Raw genomic sequence first — 17,243 nt, forward strand, 5'->3', positions numbered from 1 at the left:
TAATTATAATTTCCGTTTTCAGTTATCCAGGAGGTGACTGTACATCAGATATATGGCTGGCGGAAGATTAATCTACTCGTCGATCGTCAATATATATTTTCATTTTAATAAACAATATTTTAGATGCTTAGCAAAGTATCAGTGGTACATATAATCTTCTAATACACTGAAATACTTTACAAACGTCAGATATGATCGCTTTTTGCGCTGCCTTTTGTAATCAAATGTTATATAAATATTAACTCTTCTAAGAGTGAATATTTTTTTTAGTCTGTCAGAAAAATTGTTTTTCACGAATTATTAATATTAGAAATACATTTTATTGGGTAATTTATAGATTATAAAGAAAATTATATAATCCACTAGAATTTTATATTAAAAATAAATACTGCATTTATTTGAACGAAACTTCAGTTAATGTCTGATTCTTACTATATAAACGAAAAATTATAGATAGTGCAGAAGGTCATGGATTCCTAAATGGACTGTGATAAGAAAAACAAAGTGCATCCATAAATTATGAAATATACTTACGTACGTTGATTTGCTTAAAAGCAAAATAAAGAAATAAGTATCTTGCGGCGCAATCCAACGAATGATCGAATTCAATTTGTCTAATAATATTAAACTCTATTTTACCCCATCAATGAGGATACTTTTTATTTGTAAAAAATATAATAATATAATGCTGACGCTGCTGGCAGTAGCGATATTTTCAACGATGGTAGTGGTGCTGACAACGACGAGAAACGGTACAATAACAGTAACGATTATATAACAATGATGTTTCATGTAATCGCACAATATGGTAATTATTATTTATCTTAAATATAATGGTAAAGACGATAAATTAATGCAACAATAACGCGTATAATATGTATATATGTGTGTGTATATGTATATAATGACGAAAGTGTGGCAACATCAACAAATACGAGCCACGTTTTTTAAAACGATAAACATCATAATAACAGTACAAAAAGAACGTTACAAAAAACGATTACAACTAATATTCCGATGAATTTGCTTCGAAATTGGCAATGGAATGGTGTAGTTTAATCTAAATAGGATAGGGGAGGAGGAGAATGGGTGAATTTCGATTGTCTCGAAGAATTCGGTGCTCTTTGTGTGTCATCGTCGTCGTTCAAATCGACTATGATTATATATGCGTAAAACTGAACAATTGATTCACAGCAGTTCAGTAGCGTAATCAACTTGATCGATTTATATTCAATTTAACCGAAAAGACAAACAGAGCTCGATAAATATAATACGCGTCGTTTCCCGTTTGTCTTGTTACACGTTCCATGATGTTCATAAACAGCATTGGTAATTGTACAGAATAGAGTACAACTCATTAATTTCAATGATCTTGAGATATGTGTATTGTCGAAGACAATATTCTAAATAATATCTCACCACAACATTGATCGCTCTATATTTAGCGATAAATTGTAATAGTGAAATTATTCAGAACGTTGACCTAACATATTTCAAAATCATTACAGTTCGTGAGATGTAGCATATTCTATATATATAATTACCACATCATTTCCGACAATGTACAAACATGTGAGCACATACTCGCTTGCTACATCTGTAACGCGTACGCTACTTCATACCCCTGACACAGTGAAGTATCGTTAACCTTGTATCGGTATTCTGCTAATATTCTAAGTTGTTACGATATTAAATGTGATCTAATTAGAGAATTCGAACTATATACAAAAGAACGTAAGTTCTTGTCGGTTAATATAATAGCAATTTTATCGATGTTTGGTTTAAGAGTTATTCACTCGAGGTGCGCTCATATGCTAAAAACTTCCTAACTTCGATATATACAATTTTTTATTTGGCATATCCTCGAGGAATAACGCGCGTGCGCATCATTTTTAACAGATTTATAACGCACACGTGCAAACATTCGCAGGCACTCTTATTAATTATGTATAACGCGAGTACATTGTGCAAAAATTACAAGAATATAATCGTAAACTGAACACGAATTAAATCGTCGATGAAGCTGCTTTGTCGAACCTGCTTACATAAACATGGGTATATTACGTATGCGTAATATGTGTGACCGCAAAAATAGATCACATTTCCAATACTTATTTCCTTCCTTTGATACTTTATGATGATACTACATGTGGGGAAAAAACGCATTTTGGGATTGAAATTATTCTTTCATTCTCTTCCTTCCCTATCTTGCCTTCTCTCTATACATATGTGGATACGCGCACGCGCTACCAAGCAGGTGCAGAGTAAATCATATAAATTGTAACGAACGAATATCCGTTAAAACGGTACAATAATAACCATTCAAAATGCTCTTCATTAACTAACAAATTGTTTTCGATTTGAATGATTTAAAAGATATTCGCTTGCAACAATTATGCGTGCACTGTGGATGAATGGAAATGTAATATTAGCAGAAATTTGTTTCATCTACTGAATATTTTACCGAATATATTGTATTTTATATATTTTTGCATTTTATATGAGTTCTGCATACTTTCTACCGTCTAAATTTTCCATAAACCCATAAAAGTTCAGAGTCTACCTACAGTCGTATTCAAATTCACTCTGTACATTTGCAGAAAGAGGCGCGCGCGCGCATACACGCACTTTATACATATAGGTATAGATGTGTGTATACCTAAAATATTTACCTATCTTATTTACCTATTTAATCAGTCATCCGCCTAATTTGCCATTATTCCTTGCTTCTTGTTCATTGGCATGAATAAAACGAGTGGAGCGATATAATTTCTGTTACAGATTTACGCTCGACGACACGAGTACGAACGTTGTCCACTGATAGTGTGCTCGCATCGAGATATACAGAAAATAATTAACCCAATATGGAAGAAGAAACGAAAAGAAGAAATTGCGGGTCTGTACTCGTACGTTTACGTTCGCGTTTGTAATTACATTTACGTAATTGTCATGTTCGTGTCCGTGACAGTGTCAATAAGGTACATGAATGTCCCTAGAAGTAGCTCGTTGCCGACAAATTTTGCAAACGGTGACCAAGCAGATGAGACCGAGAAGAATGGCAAGAGCAGCGCCTAGACCAGCTCCAGCCCATCCAGCAGAGCCAACGACGCTGGCCAAGCCACCGACACCGTTTCCAGATCCGGCCATGCTACCACGTTCCCCGACAACATCGGTGCCGCAAGTTTCGATGGATTCGTCGTTCGCTTCCTCGATTATTCCCAGCAAACCGGTACCGTTGTGCGTTGTTTTGAAGATCGACCGAGGTTCTGGCATAGGACAATTAATAACACCGTTACAAACAAGTCGCGCAGGGATACAACCAGCGTCGCCCGGACATTGAAATCCACAATATTCCTCGAGCTTCTGCGTATTCAGAGCGCCCGAAGCATCGCGTGGCAAGTGATACAACTCCGTCCAAGCGATTTTAAACGCGGCTCTCGCCGGTGCCATCGAACCAGTGAATTGAACGATCACCGTCGGCCATTCGAATTCTTCTTGCTGTTGATCCGTTGGCAGTGAGGATTGCGACGGTGGCGGCGGCGATACCGGTTGCTGTAAGTGCGTTTGAGTTTGAATAGAATCCACGTTGAAATGTCCAGATTCGTGATCCCCGGATGTACGAATATTTGGGACGATCTGCGCTGCCGATATGATCGGCATTTCTCGTACGTAACTGACATTTTCACCGCATATGCCGAAATGCGGTTCGGCAGATCCGGGCAAGAATATCTCGAGTTTTCCATCCTCGCAGGATCTTGAGGCAAATTTGATCTTGTCGAAATGTAACCAAACATCTCTGTCTCGATTCACTCGTAGTTCCCAGATACATTTAATCTGTCGAGGCGGGGCAACGTATCCAAGTGCTTCGTAATGAGGGAATTCAATTTCGCCGTCGGTCGTAGCTGGCAAAATCGCTGGGCCACATAATGGACTATGAGCAAACTCGTACCTTGCCTCGAACAACGGTGAGGATTGTTTAAAATAGTTCGCTGCAGCATGTGCACCATCTACTAGGAGCTTTAACTCAAGTTTTTCCCCTCGTGAGATCACGCGAAGCACCGGTTGCCCGTCGCTGTTTGGTCCATTGGTTATCGTCGATCGACAAATACAATGACCCCTGCCGATACTACTATTTTGTAATTGACGCGATGCGTGCTGCTGGTGTTGCTGTTGCTGATATTGTTGATGCTGCTGCTGTTGCGAATACTGGTCATTGTTAACATCCGTGACAGACGGTTCTCTAACGATCAATCGATCGACTCGACTATCCCAACAGTTACCGCATTGCGCATACGGATGCACCTTGAAAGAGACCGATTCCACGATAAGAATCACTCGTGCGTATAATCGTTTGTCCGTGACGAAAGTATACGTGCAGGAAAGATCCGCCGGTGGATCACCTGGTCGCTTGTAAACCAGGGTATTTAACGGCGATCGAAATTTGCCAGATCGTTCTTTCCAGGAGGCGAACGTTTCGTCGCATTCGGTTCCAGGTACAGGCGCGCCGAACCTCGTTGCATTGAAGAAATCATAATGCGCCCAATAATACAACGAGCTGCCGGAGTAGCTTCCCGTTTTGCTCTCGAATTTAACGAACAGAGCGTTCGAGCTCGAAACGAAATCGTGCTTCTCCATTGGTTTGCTAAACGTATCGCAGAAAGTTTTGATAATTTTTGCATCATCCGGCCAGTCGGCATCGTACAGTGTTAAACTTTCACCGCAGTCACCATCGTACGATTGTATCGGTGACTCGATCCGGTTAACTCGAAAACTAGGGAAATAGAGTCTCGCGATCTCGCCGGCTCGACCTTTTAAAAGATAGGTACAGCTGGTATACGGTGGATACCAGTGCGCGACCGAGAGAAATATTCCTTCGTTACCGCTATGCAAAGATTCGCTATTTAACAACCAATCGCAGCTACCGTTTCGAACGCCAGCAGTTTCTACGTGACCCGGCCAATTGCCAACGTTAAAATGAAAACCGGTATTTAACAGAGGTCCCGCTGGTGATGAGACAAATTCCACATAGAGATCCTCGCTGGTACCGATTATGCTATATGGGAATTTTCCCATACCGCAGAACGTACCGATCGCTGGGCTATTTTCATCCTTGCCATCGTAAACTCGTATGTAGTCGTACGGACAATGCTCCGAGCCAGAGCTTATCGGTCTCATAGGGCAAGTCATTATATTCTCGCATCTTTGCCCATCAATATTGAACTCCTCGTTCTCAATGTAGAGCTTTATAAAAGGCAGCCGTGTATTCAGTCGGTACTTACAATGTAACGCGCGCGGATAAATGCCTGGGTAAGCAGGGCTCTGTACGTAACACGTTTGTAGCCTGCAATCCTTGAAAACTCGTTCGCAATAGCTACCGGGCACAATTTCGCCTCTTCGATTTGGGTAAAGTTCAGGATGTTGGCCGTATCTCAAGTATACCTCGAACTGTTGTTCCGCGCGGGAGTCGAAACTGAAGTACGTTTGATCCGTAAAGTTATCCGCGTGGAATATCACACGGACGAAACTTGTCTCGGAAATAAATGTTTGCGGTTGCTCCGATTCACCGCAATAAATCCCAGGATCTTTCCGATTGCTCACTTCTGTTTTCGTGTTTCCATCTACGATCTGCGAATTCCACCATTTACGTTAGTTAAATCGCATTTACCCTTCTCTTCTGTTGGCTCATTTGGCCTATAACATTTGATCGTAAAATTTCTTTCGGTTTGTTAACGCGACTTTGTTACTATGATACAAGAAAATTGATTCTAATAATTTGTAACTCGTGATTGCACAATTTCACTAACGATATTATTTAAATCGTACGAAAGAGCCGAAAGCGTAGTATAATAAAATAAACATACCTGTAAATAACCGCCGGAGCAGGTGGTGGCATTTTCTAATACGCCAACTTTAAACTTCTTGAAACGAACTCGCAGGATCCAATCTCGTGGAGTTCCACGAAACGATCGAAAACGATACCAGCAAGATAGTGGTTTTCCCCAATTTGCGGAAGTCACAGCCGGACTCGATACATCTTCGTATAAATCCACTGTCTTGTTGCAATGATCTCGATCCGCTAAGAGGTGAAACGGAAATGGAACGACAAGGAAAGGAAAGGAAAGAAGAAGGAAAGAAAAGGAAGAAGACGAAGAGAAAAATTAAAAAATTGATTAGACATATCCATTTTCATTTTTCTTTAAATCTTAATATTCAACGTCTTAAAATTTGGCCTTGTATTTACGTTGAATAACCAAACTGGTCATATGATATGAGATACTATTAAATTTATATAATTGGAGTTCCTATAATTTTTCGTTCATATCATAAGAATTTACGTTCATATAAGTGGATTCGATCAATAGGAATTGAACGTTGAATTGGACATTAACTAGAATTTCGTCCATATAGATGGAATTTTACTTTATATATATCTTTGGATCTTCAAATTTCCGATAAATGCGTACACAAACGTCTGCAGTCTACAAGTAACAAAAGAACGTATTACCTCTGCGGATAGCAGCTGGACTGGGGGTGGCAAAAACGAACAGGAAAAGAGCGAAGAATCCCCAGCCCCAAGTGCCCGACACCACCGGTATAAGCATTCCAAGTTAGGCACGCCGTTCCACGATCTCCTTATACTGTCAATCTAATTTCAGGTTTCCGCTTCCTAGCATCGCTTGTCCTCTTTTATTTGACAATATCTATAAATTCAGATGTTTATACATGAGCACATCCTACAGTGTATTCAGTTTTTATCTTCTTTCACAAGATCTAAGATTTGTTTCTAATCTATATTTTAATGTCTCTATCCGATATTATAGACTAAATAATTAAATCAATTATTTATACATTATAAAAGAATCAGTTGTTTTATAAAAAAACACAGGTATAAAAAGTGTTAAAATTAATAAGATCAAGATACCATCGAAATTTTATTTGACAATATAAATTTTGTTCTACGTTTGTGAATTTTCGCGAATCGATCTATAACATAGTCTTCGCTTAATTCTACATCACAATGTATATCTAACAACGCAAGCCCAATGAATCAATCTATCCACTACTATAGTTGATTCAGACCGCGTATCGAGTCTACTTCTTAAAGTAGAAAACGATCTCTCTATACTTGCAGCACTTAAAGATAGTGTAATTAGAATTCTCAGAAGAACATGTAAAGTAGGATACATACGACAGTCACAGAGTTCGGGCGATTTAATTGCGCTATATGAAGAATCGAGTTTTTTTCTGTCCTATTTTACATTCCACAACTCTAACTCAGAGATAATGATCTTTTTTAACGTATCGGTAAGTTTCTTTAAAAAAGTGGAATATTTTTCAACAACTTTCCAAACTGCTTTTTTCAACAAGGTATTATCTTTCAAAGTTGTCGAATTAGGAAATATAATTGATAAATAATAGAAATCTACACTTTCTTCGGAAAATCGATATTTCGAATCTTTAGTTACACTTTCTCTTAATGAGATGCAAACGAATTGAGTATAATATGCAACAAAATCGTTGGAAGGATAGTTTTATCACAATTCTTCTACAATACCACAAGTTTTCTCGTAAATACTGGAGAACGTTTTCACACACATGTCACGTTTTGTTTTTAAAAGTGTAAAAGTATCCCCAAGTGTATGCTGTGTTGATTTAAGATCAATGCGAAGCTATCGGAAAAAACATCTTCATTGGACCATAGAACTTAATAAATTGAAAAGACAAACAATTGTGTCTAAAAATTCACTATCACAAAGTGTTCCATCTCAATGTTCTAACTTCTGCGACTTTCTGAATATCTTCCCGTGACAATATATAATCCAGCGATTCAACAATTTTTGGAAGTAGCGCTCCAAATTGAAAAATTCCGTCATGTCGCTCAATCCATCAAATTTCACAAAGTCCGGAAAGTTGATGTTCCATTACATTCTTAAACGCGTAAATGCGTATAGATGAAGCGGCAAAACATGCTAAGGTTTCCTTTATCGTACCTACTGCATTTCTAATCGAATTGACAACGATTTGGATATTGATAAATTAAGAATTTGACTGTAAATGTTTTTGTTTTTAAATTAAATCATACACTGTAGTTTCTACGTAATTTCCAATATCAAGAGCAACAGCATTATTACTCTTTTTATCTGGATTAAACGATGAACAACGTTTAAATCTTTTGGCCTAATTTGTCGCAAACATTAACATTTAAGTTTGTCTGCATATCGGACGTATTTGCTGTTGATGACTGTGAAACCATCTTCGACATTGGGCAAAAGAAAACTTAAATATTATTCTTTTCGTTTCTTGCTAATACTTAAACTATTTTTAATTTTCTTATCGAACTTGTTTTTATTCAAATTGTAAAAGAACAAAATAATTCAATACTTGTAGAATAACTTTTGTATAGAATAATATTAAGTGAGAAAAGAGAGATCCCTTGAATTTTAGCAAAAAATATCGTTGTTTCTTTAGTCCATAGATCAATGGTTTATATTCAATAATAAAAAGGGAAAAGTTGTACTTTTTTTGCGTCTTAATTCTTTCTCATAGGAGGAAATATATATTTAAAATTAATTCTTTTAATTTTTCTGCTAATTAATCCTTTTAGCAAAATGACAGTATAAATTAAGGAGAAAGAGCCATCTCTCAATAAATTAGTCCTAGCACTTTTTCTTGAAAACAATTCTCATATCATTTTTCATCAACGATATAATTGCAAAATTATACAAAGCTATTTATTTAGAAATATATGTACGTTTAAAACTATAAAAGAAAAATATAAAAGATCTTCGCTTGAAAATTTTCTGTTCAAGTTATTTGTCACGTATTTCTATATGTATATACACATTTTTATAAATTCTATAAAATAAAAAATAAATGATTTCGAAAATAACAATTACATGTATAATAAAAATATAAATATAATTATGCTCTGTCGCTAGCTTTTTTAGAATACAAATTTTACAATGCTCATTAATACGAATAGTAAATTATAAGTAGAGAAATATCTGAGTTGCCATTACGTTCTGGAAGTGTAATTTGTAGGGATAACAGATTAGGAAGGATGCATAAAATCAAAAATATACGTACTATTCTTTCTTGTATCTATTCGCTACGCGGCTAAACGTACGGTATCTCAGACTGTTTCGGCTAACAACTGCGAATCTGATCGACTGATCGACATACATTTGTTTCATCAGGGGACAGGGGACCGGTCCTGACGCGACCCCGATGTGCACTTGTCATTTCCTCGTACGATTCGTAGTAAAGTTTCTTCTATCAGATATTTATAAACATTTCCAAGTAATATTCTGCAAACGTTCTAAAAACGTCCATGCACTAACAAGCACATCCGCTAAGCATACAAATCGTAAACAATAATATATGTATATATTATACATTCACAACACATTAAGTATATACCTAACACTTTTCAGAATGTGATACAATATTTTATATTTTAATACTCTTAGGAAGAAGAGGCGGTCGTTCCTATCGTCCTCCTCTGAATCTATCACTAAATGTATTACGATATCTTTTAAGATATATACTGCAAGTGAAAACAACATAACGCGATCTGAATGAAACTGAAAGAAGCTTATCGGTAAAGATACAATTAGGAAAAATGCGAAACGAATTCTTACTTGGTACCTTTGTTTCTTCATCTTAACACCTACATCGCGAATATAATCTGCAGGCTATGGTCAAAGACAATTCTTAACAAAAATTCATTTACTCGTTATATGGATTAACCAAGCCCGGAAATTGCTCGTTCCGTCGTTTGCTCGTTCACTCCAAAACGGGGCTATAATTGATTCAATCCGTGTTAACTCTCCTCTTGTTGACAGTTCAGGACCGAGCAAATTACGTATATTCTCTGACTCCCCCTTTTCTGTACGCACGACTACGTAACTTTCACTCTTTCAGCTCCATTTTTCTCCTATTTGTTTCTCCCGTTTCGTCGAAGTCGCCGCGCTGATTTCAAAGTTTTCCCGAGATAACGAAATTGCTACATATCGATATAATATAGGGATAAATCACTGTCAAAAGAATAGAAAAAGAGCACGACAGAGTCATAAATAATAAGATAGTAAACAAGATTTAAATGTATAAATTATACGAAAAAACTCGCGCAAATATGAGACAAAAGGATAGTGATAATATAATGAAAATAACTTCCGTTTTATATGAATTACCACTCACTGTATATTTGCCTCGATATCGCATCGCCTGTTTAGCGCCCGCAACATAACACGAACACGTGGCTCTTGAAGTCATACTACATTTTTTCTTACATGAATGAGCAAAAAAAGAAAGGAATTACTTACTTAGCTGAGGTATCTTCAAAACGAGGTCGACGTTATATTTGTCACAATAAAGACTACTTTTACTACCTGTAGAACGCGAGAATGTGGCACATGTTTAGAATAATAAGACGTAATCGAAAATTTTCGTGTGTTCATAAATAAATCGGTCTTTTATAACTTATTTTAAAAATATAACGAAATTTTGTTGTCTCATATACAATTTCAAAATACAGACTTATATATAGCTAGATATAGAATTTTCGTTGATGAAGTTGCGAAAACGCCACCAACGAGTATCAACGCAATTTTGACAATATTTATCAGTTATACGGAAATAGTCGATACCGATATCATAAGATAATATATATATTATGTTCAAGATGAATCATTTTTCAAAAGTTTCTCTCACATAATCATACTGATAAACCGAATACGCGGTAAATACTGCGCGAGCGCAGACAAGGTTTTCACGAGGTAATGGATACCAGGACACTGCATTATCGAAAGATCATTAGCAGAAGCTGATCTTTTTCCTCTAGATATTTCTCTCTCTCTCTCTCTCTCTCTCTCCTTCTCTCTCTTATTCTTCAACTACCGATTATTATATTCTTTCGCATTTCCCCTTTATATTCCTGCTGTTGTTCTGTCTTTATTAGCACATGTTCGATTAAACTCGTAGTTTGATCAATTATTGCTATGTTACACACGTATGAACGCGATTGTGAGTATATCGAAGGGAAACAACAAAAGAACAGTTGTCCAAAATAAATTCGCACGAATATGTATACTTGTTACGATTATATAGGAACACAGAGGGAGAACGAGAGGGCAGAACTTGCAGTTGGAATGAGGGTCAAACATATAACGACAAGAGAGACATGAAGAGTAAAAATCAACGCAAGATATGAGAAAACAAGTGAAAGGTAAGAAGAGAAAAGAACAGAAGGAAGATTAAGTAGATGCAGAAACAGCAGGAACAGAAGCTTCGGAAAAAATCAAAATATGAACGAATATTAAACGAAAGGGTAAATCGAATCGCTACTGTACCAATTAAGATATCGAGGTTCCATCAATAGTTGACTCAAAAATTTGGAACGTTGACTGGATGAGAGGCTTGTTGGCTTCTTGGTTGACTAGCTGACTGGCTGACTAGCTGACTAGCTGTCTGGATAGATGGCTAGATGACTGAATATCTAGCTGGCTGGCTGGCTGGCTGGTTGGCTGGCTCGCTGGCTGGCTGGCTGGCTCGCTGGCTGGCTGGCTGGCTGGCTGGCTGGCTGGCTTAACGTCCGATGAGAGATTCGGGTCGAACGTCGCGCAAACTCTCTACACCCTCTTTCTTCTTCGCTTTCCCTCTTGCCCTCTCTCACTTCCCTTTTCTTCCTTCTCGTTTCCTTTCTCTATTTCCCTTTCTCCTATAATCCCTTTTTCCATATATACTTGCTTTTTTACAAGTACCCTTTACTTCCCATCATATCTTTCGCAAACATGTACCTTAACTCATTATAGCGAGCCTGTCTTATTTCTCTTATTACGTTCACTTCTTCCACATTGTATAATAAAGGTGGAGATAAGAGTGTATGAAAATATTTATTTTAATCCTCATGAAATGGACGTTGTTATTCATACCATGCTCCAAGTTTTCCTTCTTTCTTTTACTTATTAGTTAGTAGTTAGTAGAATTCATTTTTGACTCTCTGTTTTTCAAAATTTATCCGACAACAGCATTCGTAAATAATAAATGATTATATGAATTTTAGAAAGCAAGAGAGTCGAGAGACCGAGTAAGATGTTAGCAATTAAGGACAATATCTGTGGATAATTGTTACGGGTTACAAAAAAAAACCTAGAAAAGAAGAAAGAAAGAGAAACAAATATGCATATCCGAAGTCGAAATCGTAAAACAAAAAATACGGAATTTTTTATGTAGAATAAACGTTTTCGATTATTAGTATAACTTTGATGATCCAAATTTAAGGGTAGGGAAGTTATTTTTGGATAGAAAACAGAAACATCTTGTTTCCCTCAAGTTTGATGAAAAGATAAAAAGAGAAATAAAAAAATAATCGATTCAGAGGATCGATTCGTTGGATAGATTATAATTGATATTTCAAGTTATTCAAATAACTGATGTGTCGTTCTACCTCGCTTCTGCTCTTCTCGTGAAACGATACCGATATTATACCGTTGATATATTACTTGCTCGATGAAAAACAGAATAACATTTATTTAGTTTGATTTTGCAATACAATAATTATCGACAGTGAAAAACTGAATACAACTCTTTCGTTTTGCTATGTCAATCCAAATGCGCAACCGAAATGCGTTCCTGTCAAGTTTGAAAACCGAAAAAAAAATTGAAAAAGTCCTGATAAAGAATTACTCCAGTTTGAGCTAATCGTTACATAATTTTGAATTTTACACTTGATCGTCATTTTAAATTATCATTTCATCTTATTGTTCATCTATCTCGTACCACGAGAGCAAGCAGACATTTCTCGATTTTGTTCAACACAGAGAGAAACAGTTCGAAGCAATGAATGTTCGTTTAAGAGTTTATTTACAAGTGGCAACAAAAATACTATCACCTCTTCCTGTATGATTATAGTATGTTAATATCTTCGTTAGATAAACAGGCACGTCAGAAAGAAATTTCGATCGACGTATTCAGCATAAGATTATTGCTTGTTCTTTTTCTTTTCTCTTCGTTCTTTCATTTCTTTCTTTTTAAATAGAAACTTTGTAAAATCATACGCAGAACTACAATCTAAAGTTTGTCTCTACGATTCGCGAGCATTTTCACTGAACGCGAATTGCGTCATAATCAATTTCATTGATCGATTCACACAACGTGAACAATAAATCGACGAGATCGAAGAATCGGAAAGAACCAGTGAATATTCCTCTTTTTTAGCCAATAGTAACCGGATATTAAACAAAAACAACGTGTACCATATCAACGTGGTTCATGAGGGGAAAGCTTTATAATTCAAACTCATATGAGCTTATTTACGATTGAAAATATGTATAATTTTCAACAAATTTCTCAAACAAGTTCATTTACCATTATTGGCATCGTCCTAGAACAGGTGACCTTTTCTTTTGCAAAGCACTAAGGCGAACAACGTGAGCTGTTTTAACATAATATTTCCTTCTATTGAGATTCAACATCTTTCGAATATACTACGATATAACTTCATCCAAGATGTTTTTTATATATAATACTCTTCCACGAGTGTTACAAATATTTATTCCCTCTTATAAATACATCAAAGCTCCCGTCGCCTCCTTGTACCTGTATGTCATCAAAGAAAAACATAAAAAATTTACTCAACGAAACACGTGTATGTGCATATTGATGATCATGACGACTGAATAACCCTGGTACTACGTCAGCAGTTGATTCAAGTTCAAAAGTTGGAGAAAAGAAAAGATACAACATCAAAACGAGTTTTCAGAATGTGAGACGAGGGAATAACTTTGTCTGCTCTCGCTTTTCTTACGAATATTCCACTTGTTGCGTAAAACAGTAAACTGTATCGAGTATTTATCATACGCAGAAAATAAAGTAACCACTATGTGGTCAAAAGAAAAACAGTACAGAACTGAGTGTGTACATGTACGTATTTGTCGGCGCGCGCGCATCAAAGATGAAAATGTATGGAGAGATTTAAACGTGGTATGGATATGGGCATCGATTCGAAATTCTGAACATTAAGCGTGCACGTGTTTACGGACGCACACACGAACAAGTGTGAGGTACACGCGCGTGCAGATATATTTGACAATGAGCGAGTAGCGCGATGTAACAAAAAATGTCCTACGTAACGATAGTCTAGGACAACGATGGTTCAGTGGTCGTCCATATCATGAACACGTTGACGTTTCGTCGATGGAGGTTGGTGTTCAGGTGGTTCAGGACTTTCGACAATGGCGAGCGGTGCTGGTGATCCGGGAGAACTATCCGATTCCTCGTGTGAACGCTTCGCAACTCCGACGCCTGCGTCGGGACCAATAAAGCTTCCACTGAATGTGATGGTACAAAATGACAATCAATTTCAATGAATCGATACAAAAATACTGCAAGGAAAATATTGAATACGGACGTACCTATAATTATACGTGGTCTGTACAATAACAGGAGCTGGACTATATTGACCAGCTGGGGAAAGAGAATGCTCTTCTGTAGTATTTCCAGATACGACGTACTTATCTAAAAAAATATCGTAGTATATTTAAAATGATAGATACTTTTATGATTGATGACGACGGTAAGATATAAACGTAAAGCTGTGGACATACAGAGAGTGGTAAACGGTAAGCGGCAACATCAACATTTAGAGCATTGATGTTGCCTATACCATCACTTATTTTACCGCTTTCTGTATGTCCACGGCCTAAGAAACTACCGGTAAGGGAGCGAATACAACTTGTAGGATCTGAAAAGAGATTTTTCTCTAAAATAAGAAACATAAAAAAAGCCATAATAAAAACACTATTACCTTCTCTGGTTGTATCACTACTAACACCGTTCGTGACAACAGTAATCTGTTGCATTAGGCGACCTTTGTGAGACGATTGACTCGAGGATGCGTAAGGATGACCAGGTGATCCTGGTGCGGACTGACTAGTCAACTGACCAGCCGGAGAAGATACAGTGCTATCTGGATACGATTCTGGTCCTGGCGAAACTTCTCTGCTAAGACATTCTGGTGTCATCAAACCACTAATTCCAACGTGAGACGGAGAAGCAGGTGCACTTCTATATGATTTCAAATGTTACAAACATTAGATTAGGATTTTTAATAATTGGTATATATGGAACTGGAAAATAAAGATATTTGTAAAATTTATCTACCTGGATGAAAGTCCAAAAGGAGCTCGGAAACATGGAACTCCACGTTGTCTTCTTTGTCTAAATGCTTGTTCTATAAGTTTTACTTCCGATTGAGGATCTATTCGCCAAAAAGATCCTTTACCTGGTTCTTCTTGGCTCCTTGGTACTTTAATAAAATAACGATTCAACGAAAGATTATGCCTTATTGAATTTTGCCATCCCTTATCTGCAGTTCTATAATATGGGTAATTCTTGGTAATGTAAGAATAAATGCCAGATAACGTAAGCTGTTTATCTGCAGCAGATGCTATTGCCTGAACAATTAACTGAGCATATGAGTATGGAGGTTTAGAATCTTCTTTTGCAGGACTACAATTCGCTGTTGTACCAGGACTTATTTGTATTTTATTAGAACTTTGTCCACCCTCGTGTCTCTCCATATTAGAATTTTGTGAGTCATTTGCAACAGCAGCTGCATACGCAGCCACCATCTGTAGATCTGCTGATATGTTTCTCCTTCCTTGCCCTGCACGTGGACTTGCAGGACATGAATTAGCAGCACTGATTGTTCCAGTAGGAGAAGGAAATGGGCTACTATAGCCTGCATCCGGAATATTAATACGTAAAGGTGGTAATGGTGCTCTATGTTTTGGAGGAGAACGTACACATACATTACTTTCTTCTTGTTCATCTACTAATGATTGAAATACAAGTCTTATATTTGTACTTGGAAATCTCAATGAACATCTGAAACAGAAGAAACATGCGACTGATCAAAGAGAATAAAGGAAGAAACAAACAAAGTATCTGAGAGAAAGTGCAAAGAACAAGTAAAGCTCTTAAATAAATTCTCTGCTTAAAATTATTTGCATGGAATATCACAAGACAATTTTTTATTGTTATCACGTATGAAACTATGAGATATAATTTGAAAAAGACAATATCGCCAAATGATGAGGCTATCATAAGTCATGACTGAAAAGAGACTGTATAAAAACCGTATAACAAGTTTGCCAGTGGCATGCGAGAAACGTGCAAGAAAGGTTAAGTCGGCTCGATAAAGCTCCGAAAGATATCTTACGTCTTTGGTAATCGGAACTCAGCCGCACTCTTTCGTTGGAAAATTCCATCAACAAAAACACCATTTTTACCATTGCAAACCATAAAAAAATACGGGTGATCATAGTAGATTTCAAGGTGTCGTCGTGAGATAAAGCTGGAGTGGCCCATGTTGACGTCGACCTCACCCTTGCTGCTGTTACGTCCGATAGTGATACTATGCTGTCTAACCATGTATTCAAACTCGCGACCCTCTAACCGTGCAATCGGTGCACCTTTTGCTTCCGGGTTCCACTGCATCTTCGTCGGGCTGGCCGGTGCCGACTTCAGTGCCAGAAGGGCCCACGCGTCGCTCTCCTGAGTACGGGAGTACGTAGTAGACATAGCACCGAGTAAGCGAACCCTCCTTTGGGATAGAATGAGAGAGGGAGAAAAAGGAGAAGTAGACAGATATAGATAGATAGTCAGATAGATAGATAAATAAACGAATAGATAATTAATCAGATAACTAGATACATAGATGCGGATAGAGAGCGATAAGTTACCGCCAGAGGAGGAAACAATCCTAAAATTACCTTGTATATGCACACCTTGCAAACTATAGGACCGAGGATTAGGAAAATAAACGGATTGATTAGAAGATTACACCAATTAATATCGACGATAACGCGAGGAACCACGTGAAATAGCATATGAAATTCAATTTATTGAAATAATCAGTTGCCGTACAAATTCGACAAGCAGCCAATCGAACAATCAATCGATTAATCGACTGATTAACTGATCGTCTGACAAATTGATTCGATTGATCGATCGGCCGGTCGACTAATCGATCGGTGCAACTGAGCAAACTAATTGAATATCTAATGATTAATGATTAATCGGATTATTAAACAAATATGTATGATAATTACAAAAAACGTAAGAATCGATATATGAATTATTCATTATAATTTCTTATGGAAAAGATAGCATCCATATACAGATGAAATGAATGGATAAAAATATACATACATATGTATGCCGTAGTATACGAAACGAAA

General features: G+C 36.9%; 3 protein-coding genes across 5 annotated transcripts in view; 1 reads left to right on the plus strand and 2 right to left on the minus strand.

Annotated features, from left to right (window-relative positions):
- LOC139992782 (methanethiol oxidase) overlaps positions 1–408 on the plus strand; it is a 312,253-nt gene extending 311,845 nt beyond the window's left edge. For both annotated transcript variants that reach the window (XM_072013979.1, XM_072013978.1), the window contains one exon: positions 23–408. In XM_072013979.1, coding sequence (XP_071870080.1) covers positions 23–71 — 49 coding nt within the window. In that variant the 3' untranslated portion in view covers positions 72–408. The remainder of the gene's footprint in view (positions 1–22) is intronic.
- On the minus strand, positions 296–12,708 carry LOC139992775 (uncharacterized). Its single transcript, XM_072013962.1, has 4 exons — positions 11,352–12,708; positions 6,506–6,701; positions 5,862–6,076; positions 296–5,625 (listed from the first exon to the last, which is right to left on the minus strand). Exons 2-4 carry the CDS (start codon positions 6,600–6,602, stop codon positions 2,971–2,973), a joined length of 2,967 nt encoding a protein of 988 aa, XP_071870063.1. The 5' UTR covers positions 6,603–6,701; positions 11,352–12,708; the 3' UTR covers positions 296–2,970.
- A 647-nt stretch (positions 12,709–13,355) lies between these two features.
- Foxk (forkhead box K) lies at positions 13,356–16,973 on the minus strand. 2 transcript variants are annotated; one of them, XM_072013972.1, is made up of 6 exons: positions 16,776–16,973; positions 16,223–16,557; positions 15,163–15,888; positions 14,807–15,066; positions 14,415–14,517; positions 13,356–14,330 (listed from the first exon to the last, which is right to left on the minus strand). In XM_072013972.1, the coding sequence occupies exons 1-6, from the start codon at positions 16,890–16,892 to the stop codon at positions 14,156–14,158; spliced, it is 1,716 nt and encodes a 571-aa protein (XP_071870073.1). In that variant the 5' UTR covers positions 16,893–16,973; the 3' UTR covers positions 13,356–14,155. The 2 variants fall into 2 exon arrangements, with proteins under 2 accessions (XP_071870073.1, XP_071870075.1); XM_072013974.1 differs by having other exon boundaries at positions 16,223–16,606; positions 16,776–16,930.
- Between the last annotated feature and the right edge of the window lie 270 nt (positions 16,974–17,243).

Source organism: Bombus fervidus, chromosome 12 (assembly GCF_041682495.2).
Source record: "Bombus fervidus isolate BK054 chromosome 12, iyBomFerv1, whole genome shotgun sequence".
NCBI classification, from domain to species: domain Eukaryota; kingdom Metazoa; phylum Arthropoda; class Insecta; order Hymenoptera; family Apidae; genus Bombus; species Bombus fervidus.